Consider the following 21,085-nt stretch of genomic DNA (forward strand, 5'->3'; position numbering starts at 1 on the left):
ACATAATAGACAGGACACTACTTCCTGCTTTGCAGCTCTCTTGATTTCCACTGATTGGTTACCAGGCAGTAATCAATCAGTGACTTGAATGAGGTTCACATGGGTTTTATGTTTCAATGAGGTGATTTGTTCACTTAGTTTGAATTGGTACATATCACTTCCTCTTGCCAACCTGTTGCACAGCGCTGTAAAGTAAATGTGTTTATTCAACTAAATCACATAAATTACATACGTAGAACATAAGGAGTTACATACATCACGACCAATATAGGTACAAAAGGTGAGGAAGGCCCTGTGCAAAAAGGCTTACAATCTAAAGGAAAGGGAATAAGACACAAGGTATGGGAGTGGGCAAGATCAGAATTAAGTGGGTGAGAGATGTGGTGCTGTATGTGATATTGCATTTGGTAGTTAAGCAGACTGAGGGTAGGCGTCTCTAAAAAACTGAGTTTTAAGAGATTTTCTTTAAAGCAGAAAGGACAGACCATGGGAGAGAATTCCAGAGGAGGGGTGCAGCCCGTGCAAATTCTTGAATGTGAGCATGTGAGGAGGTAATGAGAGAAGAGTTGAGTAGCAGGTCAGTAGAGGAGCGTAGTAAGTGATTGGGTGAGTTTATAGAGATGAGTTCAGAGATGTAGGGAGAGGCAGCGTTATGAAGTGCTTTGAATGTCAGGGTCATTTATTTGAATTTTATTCTGCAAGGTAGCGCAAGCCAGTGCAGGGATTGACAGAGTGGCATGGCAGAGGAGGAGCGGTTGCTGAGCTATATAAGCATGGCACCAGTGTGTATTATGGACTGGAGAGGTGGCAGTCTCTGGCGGAGAAGGCCAATTAATCAAGAGTTACAGTAGTCTAGACGCGATATGACGAGAGAGTGAATAAGAATTTTGGTTGCATCATGGGTTATAAATGATCGAATTATGTATATGTTCCTTAGGTGGAAGTGACATGAATTAATAAGTGACTGGATATGAGGAGTGAAGTACAGGTCAGAATCTAGGATAACCCCAAGGCACCGGGCCGGGGTAGATAGGGTGATAGTGGAATTGTTAACTACGATAGATACTTCTGGGATGTTACTGGTGTTAGCTGGAGGAAAGAGAACCACTTCTGTTTTAGAGAGGTTTAATTTAAGGTAGCATTGAGACATCCAAATAGAGATAGTGGAGAGACAGGAGGAGCTCCGAGTTAGATGCTCTGGGTTGAGATCAGGAGAGGAGAGATAGATTGAAGTATCATCCGCATAGAGGTGGTACTGGAAGCCAAATGAGTTGATTCGTTTGCAGTGAGAGAATAATAAGGGGCCCAGGACAGAACCTTGAGAAACCCCAACAGAAAAAGGTAGGGGAGAAGATGTTACTCCATTGTCGGAGACACTGAAGGAATGATTATTATGGTAAGGCGATAATTAGCACAGGGTCGTGTCACTGAGGCCAAGCGAATGGAGGGACTGGAGGAGGAGAGGGTGATCCACATTATTAAATGCAGTGGAGAGATCAAGCAGTATTAGTAGTGAGAAATGGTTGTTGGCTTTAGCTGTTAAAAGGTCATTAGTTAGTCTGGTTAGGGCAGTTTCAGTGGAGTGTTGTTGCTTAAGGGTAAGGACACACGAGGAGATTCAGGGAGATTTTGTCGCCTGGCTACTAATCTCCTTGTCTTTTGAGCAACTATCTCCCTGAACTGCCTCAGCGTTTTTCCCCATAGGCTACAATGAAAAGTCGCCTGCGCTAATGCACACAGGGCGATGCGTTTTCAATAGTTGCCTGAAATTGCCTCACTGAGGCAACTTTGGGCAACTATTGAAAACGCATCACCAGCCAGCGACGCTCAAGTGCGCGCGTGCCTTTGAGAGCTTTTGTATGAGCAGTATGCCAAGGTTGAAGTGGTTTGGGTCTAGCACGTTTCATTTTTGCAGGAGCAAGCTCAGGGCAGTGGTGAGAGTGCTGTAGTAGACCGATGTAGCCACATTATGACAAGAGGCTGAGATATTGGTAATGAGAGTCAAAGGAAGTAGAGAGATGCAACACATCTAGAGCTTGCAAGTCACCGTAGGTACGTGTTAGAGGAATAGCAGGGGGTGAGGAGGGAGTTTGTGATCAGAGAGGGGGAACGTGAGTTAGTAAAATTGCTGGTTGAACAGAGTCTGATAAATATAATATCCATAACATTATCATTGGAGTGAGAGGGGGAGTCTGAGCACAGAGCTAAGCCTAGGGAGGATGTAAGTGAAAAACATTATAGACAGAAGGGTTGTTAATATTGTTAACGGGTATGTTAAAGTCACCTAATATGATGGATGGGGTGTTAGATGAAAGAAAGTAAGGAAGCCAGGCAGCAAAGTTATCAAAAAATTGTGTTGTTGGTCTAGGAGGCCGACAGCAAAGCGAAACCGGAGAAAAGAGCCTAATGCAGAGAGCCTTAAATGAGAAGAATTATAGGGAAGGAACAGGTGGAAGAACTTTAAAAGTACAATGGGGAGAGAGTAGCAATCCTACCCCACGCCCAGGTCTGTTTCCATTCCTGGGAGTATGAGTAAGGGTCCACACTCGCAGGTCTTATGTAGAAACAATTAGGTAATTTTATTAGTGGAGACTGATGTTTCAGCTACAACAGGCCTTCTCAAAGTGAACAAACACAAACAACTCGTGTCTAATTAAGAGGCAAGATGAACATTTGCATACAAACTTTGCATAATGAAAACTAGACCCACGCAAAATTTGCTCAGAGTTTTAACCTTTTTTGCCATCAACAATAAAAAAATAGCATTTATAAAGAAACATTTAGGCGTTAACTGAAGATTGTCCATGGAACTATACTAGTAATGATATTTGGTAATATACCTGAACAAAGCATAAGGCAATATTGTTAGCCCCACACAAAAAGGACCGAAAAGGTGCAGCGGGATAAAGAATACAGTCAGGGAGATCAAAAAAAAAATATTAAAAGAACTACAAGCCTCACCTGTACTAGCCACTGTATCAGTAATGTCAAGAGCCATTATCAAAGCAGCAGCTGTGTTGCGTCTGGTATAACAGCAGTGTAAAGTTAAATGCATACGTTTGGGATTTAAAATGAGTCTGCTTGACCAATGAGCAGGTTGCTATCCTTTGACCAGAAAAATGCAAAGTGTATTCAAAATTGCAATAGCCAATGTGACTTTCAGTACCTACTGGCACCTTTTTGAAGGCATCAGGGACAGAAACGTCACATTGGCTGTTCATGCAATTTTTTTGTTTCTTACAATATATCTGTGTTGCTGGTCTTTTCTGAAATATTGAAACTATTTAACACACACACACACACACACACACACACACACACACACACACACACACACACACACACACACACACACACACACACACACACACACACACACACACACACACACACACACACACACACACACACACACACACACACACACACACACACACACACACACACACACACACACACACACACACACACACACACACACACACACACACACACACACACACACACACACACACACACACACACACACACACACACACACACCTCCCTTAAAAGACTTAACCAAAGGGAAAAACTCATGGTTAAAGGAGAACCAAACCCTTATTCATAAAAACCCCTACCTTACATAGACACCACCCCTGCTCCCCCCCCCCCAGCCTAGGTGTAAACCTCGGTAATTGCCCCTAAGGCTTTACTTACCTCTCTTTGCAGATTCAGCGCAGCAGAGCTCACGGGCGCCATCTTCCCGCTCTTTGGTAATCTCCAGATATTCTTACGGAATTTCGGCAATATCCGCCACTTTCGGCGCATGCACAGTTGTCAAAAACTGGAAGACTGCTCCAACTGCGCATGCGCTGATACGTCGCTTGCTTCACGAAGATTACCGAAGAGAACACCGGGGGGGAAAAGGGCCTCGGTCTATGTAGGGTAGGGGTTTTTATAAATAAGGGTTTGGTTTTCCTTTAAGCATGAAAGAGTTTTTCCCTTTGGTTAACTCACAACTCATGAAAGTGCAGTCTCTTTTCAGCAGTTTATTTTCACTTTTAGCAAATAAACAATTCAAAATAAAATCCTTGACACTTAATGGGCTTCTAACTTAACACATGTTAGTTGTCCTACTAACCAGGAGTAGGCCTACCACCTGTCTCAAAACAGAGAACATTCAGAAAACAAACATTTCCAAACCTTGTGGTGATTTGAATCCTCTCCATGAGCTCACACCGGCAGCTTTCCTGTGTCTTTCCCTAGACTAGAGCTCTCCCCACTCTGGCTTGGGCTGCCATTTAATTATTCAGCTGAGATCCCTCAGGTAGATCAGCAAAAAAGAATCCCGCTCTCAAAGGCGCTGTACTGCAAATCCACAAAGGGACACGGACTACATCTTCACAAAACTTCAGCTTTAGTGGTACAATGTAAATAGCGGTGAGTGTCTGGGACACTTAAGTACACCACTGGATGCTCTTCCCCATTAAAAAGCTGGGATAATACTGCCCCTAAACCCACATCTGATGCATGTGTCTGGCCCGCAAAGTCCTTTGAAAAATCAGGGGTATACAAAACTGGTTGTGCACATAACTCTTTGAGGACCTGAAAAGATTTTTCTGCCTCAGAGGACCACTTGATCATGACCATGAGTTTTTACCCTTCGTTAAGTATGTTAAGGGAGCTGCCAAGGTGGCAAAATGAGGAGTAAAACTCCTGTAGTAGCCAGTGATACCTAGGAAAGCTGAAACCTGCTTCTTATTAAGGGGCATGGGAGAAAAAAAACCTCCAAATCTACATGGGCCTGTGTAAAAAAAGTGATTGCCCCCCCTTGTTAAGAAATAACTTAACTGTGGTTTATCACACCTGAGTTCAATTTCTGTACTCACCCCCAGGCCTGATTACTGCCACACCTGTTTCAATCAAGAAATCACTTAAATAGGAGCTACCTGACACAGAGAAGTAGACCAAAAGCACCTCAAAAGCTAGACATCCTGCCAAGATCCAAAGAAATTCAGGAACAAATGAGAACAAAAGTAATTGAGATCTATCAGTCTGGTAAAGGTTATAAAGCCATTTCTAAAGCTTTGGGACTCCAGCGAACCACAGTGAGAGCCATTATCCACAAATGGCAAAAACATGGAACAGTGGTGAACCTTCCCAGGAGTGGCCGGCCGACCAAAATTACCCCAAGAGCGCAGAGACAACTCATCCGAGAGGCCACAAAAGACCCCAGGACAACATCTAAAGAACTGCAGGCCTCACTTGCCTCAATTAAGGTCAGTGTTCACGACTCCACCATAAGAAAGAGACTGGGCAAAAACGGCCTGCATGGCAGATTTCCAAGGCGCAAACCACTTTTAAGCAAAAAGAACAATAAGGCTCGTCTCAATTTTGCTAAAAAACATCTCAATGATTGCCAAGACTTTTGGGAAAATACCTTGTGGACCGACGAGACAAAAGTTGAACTTTTTGGAAGGTGCGCGTCCCGTTACATCTGGCGTAAAAGTAACACAGCATTTCAGAAAAAAAACATCATACCAACAGTAAAATATGGTGGTAGTAGTGTGATGGTCTGGGGTTGTTTTCCTGCTTCAGGACCTGGAAGACTTGCTGTGATAGATGGAACCATGAATTCTACTGTCTACCAAAAAATCCTGAAGGAGAATGTCCGGCCATCTGTTCTTCAACTCAAGCTGAAGCGATCTTGGGTGCTGCAGCAGGACAATGACCCAAAACACACCAGCAAATCCACCTCTGAATGGCTGAAGAAAAACAAAATGAAGACTTTGGAGTGGCCTAGTCAAAGTCCTGACCTGAATCCTATTGAGATGTTGTGGCATGACCTTAAAAAGGCGGTTCATGCTAGAAAACCCTCAAATAAAGCTGAATTACAACAATTCTGCAAAAATGAGTGGGCCAAAATTCCTCCAGAGCGCTGTAAAAGACTCGTTGCAAGTTATCGCAAACGCTTGATTGCAGTTATTGCTGCTAAGGGTGGCCCAACCAGTTATTAGGTTCAGGGGGCAATTACTTTTTCACACAGGTTTGGATTTCTTTTCTCCCTAAATAATAAAAACCCTCATTTAAAAACTGCATTTTGTGTTTACTTGTGTTATCTTTGACTAATAGTTAAATGTGTTTGATGATCAGAAACATTTTGTGTGACAAACATGCAAAAGAATAAGAAATCAGGAAGGGGGCAAATAGTTTTTCACACCACTGTATGTGTGTGTATATATATATATATATATATATATCCGGCAAGGTATTATGTTGTTTAATAATGTTTAGACAACATTACATCGTCTAGGGCCACTCCATTTCCAATGAGCTTGCTATTATTATCTTAGGATTCCCCACCATTGACAACCCATCTCTCTTGTTTTCATTCTCTCAAAAAAATAATCTTCTCTAGACAAGACTCAGGCAGAAATTATTGTTACCCTTTTTTTCATTATTTTTGTTGGTTTTTTGTACAATGTTGTAACATGAAGAATACTTGCAGGACCAGGCCCTGAGCCATGTAAACAGCAGCCTTGGATATTTTCTTAATCATCTCTGTACATTGTACCGTTTCTGTTGTTATTGTAAATATGTTCTTGTTCATTTTTCTTTTCTCCTAAAAGCAATAAAAATATTGGTACTTGTTTTTTTTTCACTTCCATATATTGCAGATAGTGTATTTTGTTTCTTGTGACTTCTGCTTATGGTAAGAGAGGAACTGTGTACTGTTCTGTCAATATATGGAAAATATCATGCTGTGTGCCTTACAATTTTGTGACTAAATTAAATTTGGTAGTATGAAGATTACTAACTTTTTAATCTTTTTCTCTAACTTTTCAGGTTGTGCCTCCTAACACTTCATGGAGTAGGCAAAATCTCTTTGAGAACCTAAAAGAGTCATGTCACGTTATTCCTCCAAATATACATGCTCAGAATAAAAGAAACCTAAAGAACAACAGTTCCACCCAGACAGACATTTTTCACCCAGACATTTTGGAATTTAAAAAAAAGATGGGTGACAGGACAGAATCTGAGAGTGCCCTTCAACTTAGTTGTCACTCAGAACATAGCCTGAGTTCCCTAGGAGGTGAAGCATTTGTGGGGCAAGGTTATGATATGCTGGACGAGGAGGGGCATCCATTAGGTTTTGCTGATGCTATGGAAGATGATTTAGTGGAGACTGCAACTGAAAAGCGGAGCAGTGACACATGGCCGAAAGTAATGGTGAGCCCAGGACACTCGCAAAGCGAATTCACAGTTTTTAAGAGGCCCAGGCAGCGGAAATCCATTTTTGATCCAGACACTTTCAAGAGGCCTCAGACTCCACCAAAAATAAAATTTCTTCCTCCTGTACAAGTGCTTGGTCATTCTCCCCAACCTTCAAAGACTGAAAGACCACCGACTCCACCCACCCCACCAAAACGGAGTGATTCTATTAAGTTTAAGCACAGACATCAATCCAGTTCAGCCTCTGAATCCACGGTAACAGCCGGGTCTCCACCTACTAGCCCTTCCCCTGGTCCTTTACCAGTTGAAACTTCCCACAAAGTGCATCATAGCAGGGGAATTAGCAGTTGTTGCCATGAAGATGGGACAGATTGCCCTTTGACAGGTTGCATTGGGGCTGGCGATGTAGAAGGCTGTTTGCAGAGAGCAGAGGAACCAGAATTAAAAAGGGCAAGACCTAGATCTGCACCAGCACTGAGGCACCGATTAGCACCTATGCCTATACCTCACTATGCACTTCAGGTGGGTAGACAGATATGCAGATTTTGGCTTTTTGAAAAAAATATTTAAATATTATTTTCATTTAACATCTGTAACATCAAAAACTGATCAGCTATTTCATCATACTTTACTTCCCTTGAAATGTAATGACTAGGTGTGGCTCTCCCACACTGCTCTCCTGTCAGGAGATTGTGTCTTAAAGGAATTGTTCAGTGTAAAAATAAAAACTGGGTAAATAGATAGGCTGTGCAAAATAAAAAATGTTTCTAATATAGTTAGTTAGCCAAAAATGTAATGTATAAAGACTGGACATCTCACATAATAGCCAGAACACTACTTCCTGCTTTTCAGCTATCTTGATTCAAACTGACTGGTTACCAGGCAGTAACCAATCATAGACTTGAGGGGGGCCACATAGGTCATATCTGTTGCTTTTGAATCTGAGCTGAATGCTGAGGATCAATCAGAGACGTAACTAGAGGGGGGCGGGCCCTGGCGCGGGACCTGCAGCCGGGCCCCGTCCCCCTCCGTACGGCCGCATTTACCTTAGAAGAGAATGGCGTGCGAGCTCCCGGGGGGCCCTGAGGGGGTGCGGGCCCTGGCCCAATCGCACCCCCTGCTCCCCCGGTAGTTACGCCACTGGGATCAATCACAAACTCACTGAACAGATATGTACCATGTGGCCCCCCTTCAAGTCGCTGAATAGCTCAGAGTTATAGAGCTGAAAAGCAGGAAGTAGTGTTCTGGCTATTATGATAGAAATCCAGTCACTCCAGCCTTTATACATTACATTTCTGGTTAACTAACTATATTAGAAACATTTTTTGTTTTGCACAGCCTATCTATTTACCCAGTTTTTATTTTCACACTGAACTGTTCCTTTAAGGGTGATGGCCAACAGGGAGATTTATCACCTGCAATAAAAATGCACAACTGCAGGTGACAAATCTCTTGGAAAATGCTTCTCATTGAAATTTGGCATGGGGCTAGATTTATTGTCAGTTTCCCAGGAGCCCTCAGGTCATGTGACTTTGCTCTGACAAACTTCAGTCACTTTTTTTTTTTTTAAAGATTTTTTTTATTGCATTTTTTTTTAAAACATTTTATATAGAAAGAGAAGAAGAAGAAGGGAGTATAGAAAGAGGTAAACTTCCGAGGTAGAATAGGAAAGAATGAGGAGGGGGATAGACCTCCTTTGGGTGTCTCAGAATAATGTTGGAGTGGATATGTCTAAATGGGCAGACCAAAGTGGAAGAAGGGGTAGAGTTCAGCTACTGTCCTTATGAGCCACTGGGTCAACGCACTTCATATCATATATACACAGAACACATAGTACCCCCTGCAGAGGGAAAGCGAAAGACATTTAAATGCTTTGGATCTCCCCCAATCAGGCGTTTCATATTTTCCCAAATTTTCCTGGGCAGCCACTAGCCATGTAAGTTAACTTTTGACTTGGAAGAACATTATTAATTAATTTTTTCCAGAAATTTAAAGTTTGAGGTGCTGTCGCCTTCCAAGTCATCAGGATGGCTTTTTTGGCAAAATTAAGAAGTTACAGAAGGCATATCCATTCGCTGGAATTTAGAGATAATCCTTCAGTTATTCCCAGTAAGCAAAGTTCTGAGGAACGTACGTTGGGGAGTCCAAGCTTGGCTTCTGCATAGTGCAACGTCTCTATCTAAAATCACTGGATTTCAGGACAATCCCAAAATACATGTCTGTAATTACCTTGGTCTCTGTTACATTTGGGGCATACATCAGGGCATCCAGGACAGATCTGGGCCAGTCTGTGAGGTGTCAGGTATACATGGTTGAGAAACTTTATATGTATCCTATCTTTATATGTATCCTATGTATCCAAGTCTCAGGGATTTGGCTCAAATTTTCTTTCCAGTCCCCTTCATTTAACTGGCGGAACTCGGGTTTCCATTTCTAGCAGAAGTGTTGGCGCGGATCAGTCATCCCGAAGGAGAAGGGTATAGAACCAACTAAGTGACCACACAAGTTCAGGGCATCTCAGAATTTTTCTGAGACTCCTCGGGGACTTCTTCTGAAAACTGGGCTGAGAGCAAGTGGCATAGTTGCAAGGATCTAAAAAACATGTGATTTTACAAGCCAAAGTCTTCCTTCAGCTGTGCAAACTGCTGTAGCTCCCCGGATCTGACTACATGACCTAAGAACTTTAGTCACTCTTTAATTTTACTGCTACAACTGCAAGTTGGGAGTGATATCACCCCCTCCCTTCCCTCCCTTCCCTCCCCAGCAGCCCATCAGCAGCCTATCAACAGAACAATGGGCAGCTAACCAGATAGCAGCTATCCAACACACCTGAAGGATTTGTTTGCATTGCTAAAAGCACCAAAGCAGGAAACACCCTGCTTTTTTTTCTTGCTTGGGTGCTATTCTCGTGTCTACCACTGGTGGTAGCACTGCAAACATGACCCATATTACAATGGGAAGGGGAGAAACAATACATAGTAAAATAGTAAGTTAAGTTGAAAAAAGACACATGTTCAACCTTTTAACTTTATTTTAACCTGCCTAACTGCCAGTTGATCAAGAGGAAGGCAAAAAAACCCCATCTGAAACCTATAGCTGTCACAAAGTTTCATCCTGATGTGCTGGCTCCTTCTCAAAGCTCAGGATCAGGCAAAGTGCACTGAGATGGCTGCCTCCACACCAATATTACAGCTAAAAAAAATACATTTGTTGGTTCAAGAATTATTTGCAATGCAAATAGTATAGTTTAGAAATAAAAAGTAGACCATAAAAATTATGGCAGAATCCCTTTAATTAATCCTCCATGCAACTCTAGTCCCTGAGTGTACATAATTCCACCTTATCACCTGTAGAAGGTGTAAGGAGCACAGGGAGACCATGCATTCTCCTACTTGTTGGCATGCTGGTTCCTAGTTGTCTTTGTGCATGTAATCCTTTGCACAGCCATGTTATTGTTACATGAGAGCTAAATGAGCATGTCTATAGGAGAGCATGTCTATCTCCCAGTATGCCTTACAGGGAGTAATGTTATAAAAGGTGCAATGTATATTATAGGTTTAATGACCTACAGTATTTATTGGCCATATCCTTAAAAGCAAATTTCTTATTAATTGCTGTTTTAATGTGTGGGTGTTACTTCACCTGGGAAACTTTGCCTCTTTTATTATATTATCTTTTATGGAATTCCATAACCCCAGTCAAAACTAATTTGTGTTTTGTATGACTTCAGAGCTGATCTTTCTGGTTTACCTTTGTCATATTATAAACACAGAAGTTCTCCATGAACTCAGAGGAAAGGCTTTCTCCAGAGCTTTCTCATGAGTGGATCCGGTTCTCTCCTACTCGCTCCCCACGGCATAGTGATATATTTGCAGCTTCCCTGTATGGGCCTGCCATGTCAGGTGAGTGTTTGTATGATTTATAAAATAGGATATCATCTCAATGCCTTATCTACAGTACAAGTGACAATCCACTTCTCTTTCTCATTCTGAAATGCAGAGCTGTCCAACGTTTTCAATGTTTTTTTTTTAAAGTATTTTTTTTTTAAAGTATTTTTTTTATATATATATACCAATTTTCAATTGGGGAATTCCACAGCCTGCTGGTTCACATCCAGCCATAATTTCATAGCCTGTGTAGTGCATTGCCAAATGGAAATGTTTGACTCGTAATAAACAAAGACCCACATGCACTCAAAATCGTGCAGTAAGACTGCTTGTCCCATTTATTGTAACCAACAGTGCACCATCAACAATTCAGAGTTTCTGTCTCTCCATTTATCACAAGTGTTGGTGGTGCGTTTATGATTACAGTAAATGTGGCAATCTTCCCTCCTCCTAATTGTGAGCAACTCCTTAAAGGGGTGGTTCGCCTTCATGTTAGTGGATTCTAGAATGGGCAATTCTATGCAACTTTTCAATTAGTCCTTTGTTTTTATTTTTTATATATATTTTTTGAATTAGTTGCCGCCTTCTTCTGACTCTGCTCTAAAGTGCTACAAATATTGTTACTGCTACTTTTTATTACTCCTATTTCTACACAGGCCCTCTTCTATTCATATTCCAGTGTCTCATTTAAATAAATGCATGGTTGCTAGGATCCTAGCAACTAGATGAAATTGCAAACAGGAGAGCTGCCGAATAAAAAGCTAAATAATTCAAAAGCCACAAATAATACAAAATGAAAACCAATTGCATATTGTCTCAGAATATCACTCCCTACATCATACTAAAATTAATTTAAAGGTGATCAACCCCTTTAAAGGACAAATAAACATTTTATGACTTATAGGACACTAAGAACTCTTTTGTATAGTACAGGTATGGTAACTGTTATCCAGAATGCTTGGGAGCTGGGATTTTCCGGATAACGGTTCTTTCAGTAATTGGGATCTTGATAGCTTAAGTTTATTAAAAATCACCTAAACATTAAATAAACCCAATAGGCTGGTTTTGATTCCAATAAGGATTAATTATATCTCGCTTTGGATCAAGTACAAAGTACTGTTTTATTATTAAACAGAAAAAGGAAATCATTTTTAAAAATTTGGATTATTTGAATACAATAGAGTCTATGGGAGATGGCCTTTCTATAATTCGGAGCTTTCTGGATAACAGGTTTCCGGATAACTGATCCCATACCGTACAGATATAACATTTCAATTTTCTCCCCTTATTAACCCTATTAACTCTTAAATGCCCATTGGTACATATGCAGTCCAGGCTGGCAACATTTTTGCATGTTACTAGCCATTGTGCTCCTTTGAACACCTTTTGAGCCTTATGTCACATCGGGTGGATTACATTTTATTATGTGCCTGTGTGGGACGTCTGCATATCACTAGTCCATGTGCGTTACTCAAGATGCATTTTATTGTGTTGTCTGGCATGATATTGGGGCATTTTAAAATGCTAGGTGTGCCATAGCCCTATTGGAATGAAAACTGGTCAACTCTGCTAGTAAAGGTGACTTTCGTTTCGATTTATTGAGAGAGCATGAGTAATTTTAGGCATTTTTTCTGCCAGTTAGAATATGCTACTGAAAAACTGCCCCATATGCTGACTCTCTGAATCAACTTATACAATAAAGGTGATCTATACATTTGTAAATATAAACCCCCTTACCCTTAAAAATAGCAGTTAATCTGATGGCTGGAGCAAGTTACAGCATTCAAAATACAAAATTAAGTCATAAATCATTTGTAGTGTTGATGCTCATGTGCACTAACTGTGGGTAGGTATAGCACCCAGCAAGAGAAATAGGAGTATATGTGTCATATTTGTTCAGCTGGATATAAGAATTTAACAGGTGAGGCAGTAGCTGCCTGAAAGCAAAATAAAAGATTGTTATTTTACTGCACATTACAATAAGATTTAATCACTCTATTTAACTCACATTCAACCTATAGAATTTTTAAAAAAAATATTGCTGATATTTTGTTCTAGGCACAGTGCCCAGGAGCCTGGCTCCATGTCCTGCCGTGACTGCAGTTTTGAGGAATCCAATCTACACAGCATGGAGTCATCGGGTCCCGAATAGTAACTGTCCCTCCTCTACAAATCAAATTTGTCAACAACATCTTCATTCAAGGTAGAATTTAAAAGAATTTCACAACTTTAAAAGTAATGTGTTTACTCTGCTCCGCTATTTATCAGTGTTGACTAACTACATCTATATCATTTCCATGCACGTTTTTCTTTTTTTCTTTTTTTTTGGCACACCTCCCTTTTTATCATTTGGTTTATTCTGAGGTTATTTATAGGATCTATTTTGAACTGCTGATAGAATAAGATATATGAAAAGTGAAGTGATAATGGTGCAAAGCAGGCTCGGACTGGCAATCTGTGGGTTCTGGCAAATGCCAGAGGGGCTGCTATAAGGTCCAATAGAAAGTCAGTATTTAGTGGGCTGGTGGGGGTTGTTTGGGCCTCTATGTGGGCTGATTGGGCCTCTGTGTATCTAAAATGCCAAGGCCTATTTTAATTCTCAGTCCGGACCTGGTGCAAAGGCATAATTCAATGTTTGTTTAAGCAAATTATTCATTGATTAGTATGGAATATATTTATTTTATACATATGCAACAACTTTATTAATAATCCTTTATTATTGCCATGCACACAGCATGGCCTAGATACCAAAAATAAATTCCCAATTTGGCCAGTCTTTCCTCATATCTAAGATGTTCCATACCTTTTACCACCTTAGTTGCCTTTCTCTGTACCCTCTCTAATTCAGTAATGTCCTGTTTGAGACCAAAACTGTACAACATATTTTAGATGGGGCCTTACCAGTGCTCTATAAAGTAGAAGAATTAACCCCTCCTGCATTATATCTATGCCCCTTTTAATACAGTTCAAGACCTTATTTGCCCTTGATGCTGCTGACTGGAATTGCTTGCTACAGTCAAGTTTATCATCTACATGGACTCCAAGGTCCTTTTCCATAATGGATTTGCCTAGTGCAGTCCCATTAAGGGTATAAGTGGCTCGGATATTTTTACATCCTAGGAGCATGACTTTACCTTTATCAACAAACACTGATGCATTACTTACAATACCCATAGTCATTAATGAACAAGTTAAATAAAAGTGGACCCAATACCGAACCCTGAGGAACTCCACTAAGAACCTTAATCCAAGCAGAGAATGTACCATTAACAACCACCCTCTGCACCCTAGGCAGTTTGCTATCCATATGCAAACGACTTCATTAAGCCCAACAGAAAGCAGTTTAGAAAGCAGTCGTTTGTCAGACACGGTATGAATCAAATTTGTCTGACATGACCTATCATTCATAAAGCCATGCTGATTGCTGCTCATAATGCCATTCACATTTTGAATGTGATCACTTAACAAGCCTTCAAATAATTTGCCCACCACAGATGTCAAGCTTTCTTGTATATAATTGCCAGGCTGAGATCGTAATCCCTTTTTAAATATTGGAATGACATCATCTTTTCTCCCATCCATAGGTACCATACCAGATGAAAGTGAATCTGAGAAATTCAGAAATAGGGGCTGGTCTAAAACTGAACTAAGCTCTCTTTGAACCCAGGGCGTATGCCATCAGGCCCTGTAGACTTGTTTACATTAATTTTGATTAAAGCTTTATGAATCATATCCTGAGTCAGCCACTGATTGAGGTGAGCCATCAGTGCAGCTATGAAGTGAGCCTGGGAACTCGGACTTCTCTATCGTATACACTGAAGAACTACACTATACACTGATTTAGCACATTTGTCTTTTTCTGTATCTGTTACAACCATGCTTTTTGGGGGTTAGTCTTAGCCTCAGCCGCAATGCACTCTTCATTTCCTTTCTTTGCCTTCTGGATTAAAACATTTATTATAGTGTTTATATTCATAAAATGTAGCTTCTGTCCCAAAAGACTTGTAGTTTTTAAATTCCTTTATTCCTTATTACCCAGGGGTTCAATGACTTGCACATTTGCTATAAGTTCTGGGTCATTTGAGATCATTACATCCAGAATAGCATTTTTTCTGGTTGGCTCCTCAACAACCTGTGCCATAAATTTGTCATGCAACATGTTTACAAACTTGTTCCCATTAACTGATCTGGCAGTACTGTTGCTCCAGTCAATATCTGGATAATTAAAATCCCCCATTACTTTACCCAAACTAGCAGCCTTTTCTATTTGCATCAGGAGCTTAGCCTCCTCCTCACTTACATTAGGGGGTCTATAGCATACTTCTACAATTAATTTGCAGGACTCTTTACAATTGGTGAAGAACTCTACCCATAAGACTTCTGCCCCGTCATTATCTAACATAACCTCCTCCTTTATATAAGCTTTTAAATACAGTACTACCTAACAAACACAAATACCCCTCCTCCTTTTCTATTGCCTCTGTCCCTCCGAAACAAAGTATAGCTGCTGATATTACCTGCCCAGTCATGCGACTCATTCAGCCATATACTTGGACAGCTCTTTTCATTACCTATTAAAGCAGACCTGTTACCCTAAGAAATATTTCCAAAATATTTCCAAATCTTATATTATCATGTTAGTAAAGCAAGATAAACTTTACTTGCACTACATTTATGTAGTTTTGTTCCCTTTAATCTGGAAAAGAACAATCACAGCAAGCAGGCAGGTGCCATTTTGTAAACACTGTTATTTAGGCAAGGTTTTCATTATCCCAAAAAAATTTTATGCGCCAGAATAGGGGACCTGATGCACATGCCCAAGCAATATTAAATTAGATGGTAAGGGGTACCTGAGCAGTCGCATGTACTGAGAGCTCCCGAGACGAAGGGCCTCCAAAGCCAAGAAAACTGCATTATAAGATGACAAAGCGAGGGAAACAAAAAGCGAAATCTCCCCGACAAGACATACCCTCTAAGAGCGGAATACAATCCTTCTTCAACACCAAAGAAGCGGCAGTCAGAAAGACCGCAAGCGGCAGCCATCTTGGGAAGCAGACCTGGTTGAAGAAGTAGCCCGAGAAAGCGGTAATTCTACCTCCAGCTCCACGACACCTCTGCGCAAACCACAGACGGGTGACGGAACAGATTCACCGGCACACCAAAGGTCAAGTACTGTTACTTCCCATACGCCTATTGCCGAGGGTTCCCTAGAGTGGAGCAGTGGTGACGGCGGGGAGTGGGACAAGGCCCAAGAGACACGAGCCCTGCAGTCTGCTTGCTGCGTAGACCAACCTCCTGATTACTCTGCGGCAGTGTGTAATCCACAACCGCAACACCCGTCCACTGGTCCCTGCATCTTGGAAGGGAGACTAGCAGGGGAAAATAGCCAGGACACGAGGGGGAAGCCAAAAATGTCGCATGACGCAATGGCACATCCACACCTGCCACCCACACAAGATGCTTATACCTCAGATATATAGGCCATTAGGAGCCTTATTGGCAATCTCCCCACAAAAACGGATTTTACCATGCAGATGGCTCAATTGGAGCAATCTTTACGGGGTGAGATAACGACTATTAACCAACACATCCAACATTTGGGCGCTAAAATCACAAGGCTTGAGGATCAACATGGGGAACACTCCAAAAAGGCGGAGTCCATGCAAGAAGTGATTGACACCCAGTGAAGGCAACTGCTCCAGCTACAACAACACCTGGACGAACAGGAAAATAGGAGCCGGCAGAATAATATTCACATTAAAGGCCTCCCAGAAGCTACCGGGCCGGAGGACTTGCGGGTCTCAATCCAGGACATTTTCAATAACTTACTGGGTCGGCCAAACGGTACACACCTGGAAATGGACTGTGTACACCGTGAATTACGGCCTTTCAACCCAGAAGCAAAATATCCGAGGGATGTCATCTGCAGAATTCATTTTTATGCGGAAAGCAAATGATAAAGGTGAAAAAGACTTTGATGGCGCTAAACTAAAGTTGTTTTCCGACCTCTCAAAATACACGTTAAGGCAACGGAGATCGCTTCTCCCATTACTACAGGCCATGCAAGACAAGGGCATCAAATATCGGTGGGGATTCCCATTCGCCTTAATTGCATCTGACAAAGGACGAACGGCGGTGCTCAGGTCACAAGTGGACTTGGAGGGATTCACAAAACGGCTCAGTTTACCTCAGATTTCCATTCCGGATTGGAATCAACTCGCCTGGGAACCGAAGAGGAGGGCCTCCTGAAGCGTAAGAGATTCCGACCTTGTTCAGGTTCTTGACACCTCTACACAGCTTTTCCTTGGAACAGAGTGACTGAGGTATATTGCATCTCTCATCTCCTCGCTGGAAAGACTCTTATACCTGAGAAGTTGGAAGTGATGCCGATGGGACCAAACTAGTGATCGATGGCAGCCCTTGCACTGCGGCCTGGGAGACGTGAGATTAAGATTATGCCCTTTTCTCTCCTGTTTATTTCTATTCTTCCTCTCCTCACTTCTCTCCCCCTATTTTTCTGTTAGCAGCCTCAAATGCACAATCTAATGTTACGTATTGAAGTTATGTGGGAGTGCATAGTCACTACTGCTGTTGCTGAGCTGGTGTACTCCGTGTATGCCTTCTGGGGTCGGTAGACGTGGCTTGGATGTGGCTCTGCACAGGAGGCCCCAGAATGTCAATGTCACTACTTTTCGATGTCCGTAACCATGCGGTGCCTGAGCAGATACACATCAGGTTCACAATGGGTTGACTAAGTACCATTTCGTTTTTTGTCTAGCAATCCCTCAAAGTGCTACGACTGCTCATTACTTTCCAAGTTAAAAATTAAAAAAAAAAATATTACTCAAATTTATTCTTGAAGGCTTTGGAGGCCCCTCCCACTCTCTTACACTCCACTCTAGTGTGCTCCCCGATACAACATGGTACTGGCGCCCGACTTTGCTCCCCACACTAGGGAAAACATGGGCATGATACTCATGATTACAATTCTGTACGTAGTTTTATGTTTACTGTTTGTATGTGTAATCCCAATTCCCTTGACACAGTTCCGAATGTTTCACCCCTTGAACCCGAGGAGTTCATGCCCTGCAATTTGGATTTCGATCATTTTTGATAATGGCTAATATAAGGATCTCCACCCTAAATTGCAGAGACAGGAACACTCCAGAAAAAAGGTCACAATTGCTATACGAAATGCACAAGTCTATAACTGATATCCGAGGAGTTCATGCCCTGCAATTTGGATTTCGATAATTTTTGATAATGGCTAATATAAGGATCTCCACCCTAAATTGCAGAGGCATGAACACTCCAGAAAAAAAGGTCACAATTGCTATACGAAATGCACAAGTCTAGAACTGATATCCTACTTTTGCAGGAAACGCATTTTAAGGAAGGTCATAGGCCTGTGTTCGCAAACAAATATTATGCTACCTGTTTTTTTAATGACAATCCAGAGGCTAGGACAAAGGGTACAGCGATAGCCATACACCGAAACTGCACACACCACCTGATCGAAACCAAGAAGGATGATTCAGGACGTATACTTGCAGTTAAAATTGAGATCCAAAAATCTGTTATGACCATTGTAAATTATTATGCTCCGAATGTTCAGCAGCCCCAATTCTTGGAGAGATCGTTTCAGTTTTTGTCCAATTTGATGGAGGGAGTTGTAGTGGTGGGTGGTGATCTGAACATAGCGCTGGAGCCCCTACTAGATGTGTCCACTGGGAAATCGAATATCCCCGACCGACAATTAAAAAAAGCTAAAACTGTTCTTCAAAATCATCAATTAGTGGACAGTTGGAGATTTCAACATAATAATACCCATTATTCTATTCCACATAACCAATATAGTCGGATTGACTACCTCTTCATTTCCCACCATGTTCTGGATTGGGTTAGAAACACAGAGATAGGTGCACAGACTTGTTCAGATCACCACCCGGTTCATTTAGACCTAAATGTCCCCAATCTTCCCATGTGTACCTGGTCATGGCGCCTTAACGAATCCTTTTTAAATGATGCCCCTTGTCTTGCCGAATTAAGGGAAGTGATCACTAACTTCGAACTCGATCATAAAGAGGACCCTACCCCTTGTCTAACTAAATGGGAAACTTTGAAGTGTATGCTGTGTGGTACTTTGATTAAACACGGAGCGAGAATTAAGAAACAAAGGGCAAAAATTATGCAGGAGTTAATTCACAAGATTCAAACCTTAGAACGTTCTCACAAACAATCTTTGTCTCTACAGATACTAGGCGAGTTGACTAAGGCTCGCCAGGAATTGTTATCTCTCACTCAGCAACGCTATAAGAAATTTATTAAACAATGTAAGGGACGGTTCTATGAAATTGGCAGTAAATGTGGGAGTTTATTAGCTAGACAGCTAAAGAGGAAACACTTAGCTACCTACATTCCCCATATTAAAACTCAAGACGGCTCAACCACTCACCTCTCTACGGAGGTGGCTGAGACTTTTAAGCAATACTATACAGCACTATACAATATCAACAATCCTGCCGCCTTGAATTTATCCCTACAAATGTTGGACTATATTAAAAACACATCCCGCACATTGACTCATGATCCGTCATTACAAGACGCATTAGCTCAGCCCTTTACAGCAGAGGAACTTAAGGCAGCCATCCCCACAACCCCAAGCGGAAAGGGTCCGGGACCTGATGGTTTCTCGTGGGAATATACAAATCCTTGGGGGGGAATTTAGCCCGGTGATGTTGGCAGCTTATAACTCTATCTCAGATCTCTCGCCTCCCTCCCCGACATTCTTAGAAGCCACCATCACTCTAATTTTAAAACCGGGCAAAGACCCGAAGAACTGTACCAGCTATAGACCCATTTCGTTATTGAACGTGGATACCAAATTATACGCAAAAATGTTGGGCAACAGAATTAAACCGCTGCTAAGTGATTTGATACACCCTGATCAAGTGGGTTTCGTACCCGGGAAAGAGGCGAGAGATAACACCTTAAAGGTCTTCTCTCTTATACAGAATGTACAAAAGGGGAGAACCCCTGTACTTTTACTGTCTTTAGATGCAGAGAAGGCGTTCGATAGGGTGAGTTGGGCCTTCCTCAAAGCAGCAATGCTGCAGGTGGGATGGGGAGAGCGGTTTATAGCTAAAGTAATGGCCCTTTATACTGTTCCCACTGCCAGGATCAGAATTAACGGGGTGCTGTCTAAACCGTTTAGCTTAGCAAACGGAACACGTCAGGGGTGCCCTTTATCCCCATTATTATATATATTGGCGATGGAACACCTTTTACAAGCAATTAGATCAAATCCGTTGATATTGGGGCCCAAAATCGCAGACCAGGAGGTCAAGACTGCCGCGTTCGCAGATGACCTCTTAATATTTCTTTAGTCTCTATTTTTGTCCACACCGCCTTTACTTACGGAATTGGTTAATTTTGGGAAGTACAGTAACTTTAAAGTAAATGTCACAAAATCTGAAGCTTTAGATATATCGCTTTCACCAGAAGAAGCCCAGCGAATACAGGCAAACTTTCCGTTTTCCTGGCAAACCCATTCGCTTAAATACCTGGGAATCCAAATCCCCAAAGACCTGAGTCAGACAGCCACATTAAATTACAATAAATTATTAGCTCAACTAAAACAGGATATTAGTACTTGGGAGTCGTTGAAGCTAACATGGTTTGGAAGGATCAACGCGATAAAAATGGTGATTTTACCAAAATATTTGTACTACTTCCAGTCTATACCGCATCAACCGCCCCCAGGGATGTTTAAGAAAGTCAATAAAATTTTGATACGATTTGTTTGGGAAAACAAATCGCCGAGATTGAAACAATCTATTCTATTTACCCACAAACGGAAAGGAGGTTTAGGGCTCCCAGATATACAAACTTATTGCCAGGCGGCTAATTGCCAGCGCATAGTGGATTGCTTTCATCATACTCACGGCAAATTGTGGGTGCAGATCAAGCAAAGTCAGATAAAG

The 21,085-nt window shown here is 41.7% G+C and overlaps 1 protein-coding gene across 5 annotated transcripts in view; it reads left to right on the forward strand.

Annotated features, from left to right (window-relative positions):
* The window catches only part of dlg5.L (discs large homolog 5 L homeolog), a 206,457-nt gene that overhangs the window by 104,608 nt on the left and 80,764 nt on the right, over positions 1-21,085 (forward strand). For all 5 annotated transcript variants that reach the window (XM_018240317.2, XM_018240321.2, XM_018240319.2 and 2 more), the window contains 3 exons: positions 6,829-7,737; positions 10,988-11,117; positions 13,161-13,305. In XM_018240317.2, coding sequence (XP_018095806.1) covers positions 6,829-7,737; positions 10,988-11,117; positions 13,161-13,305 — 1,184 coding nt within the window. The remainder of the gene's footprint in view (positions 1-6,828; positions 7,738-10,987; positions 11,118-13,160; positions 13,306-21,085) is intronic.

Source organism: Xenopus laevis, chromosome 7L (assembly GCF_017654675.1).
Source record: "Xenopus laevis strain J_2021 chromosome 7L, Xenopus_laevis_v10.1, whole genome shotgun sequence".
Classification (NCBI taxonomy): domain Eukaryota; kingdom Metazoa; phylum Chordata; class Amphibia; order Anura; family Pipidae; genus Xenopus; species Xenopus laevis.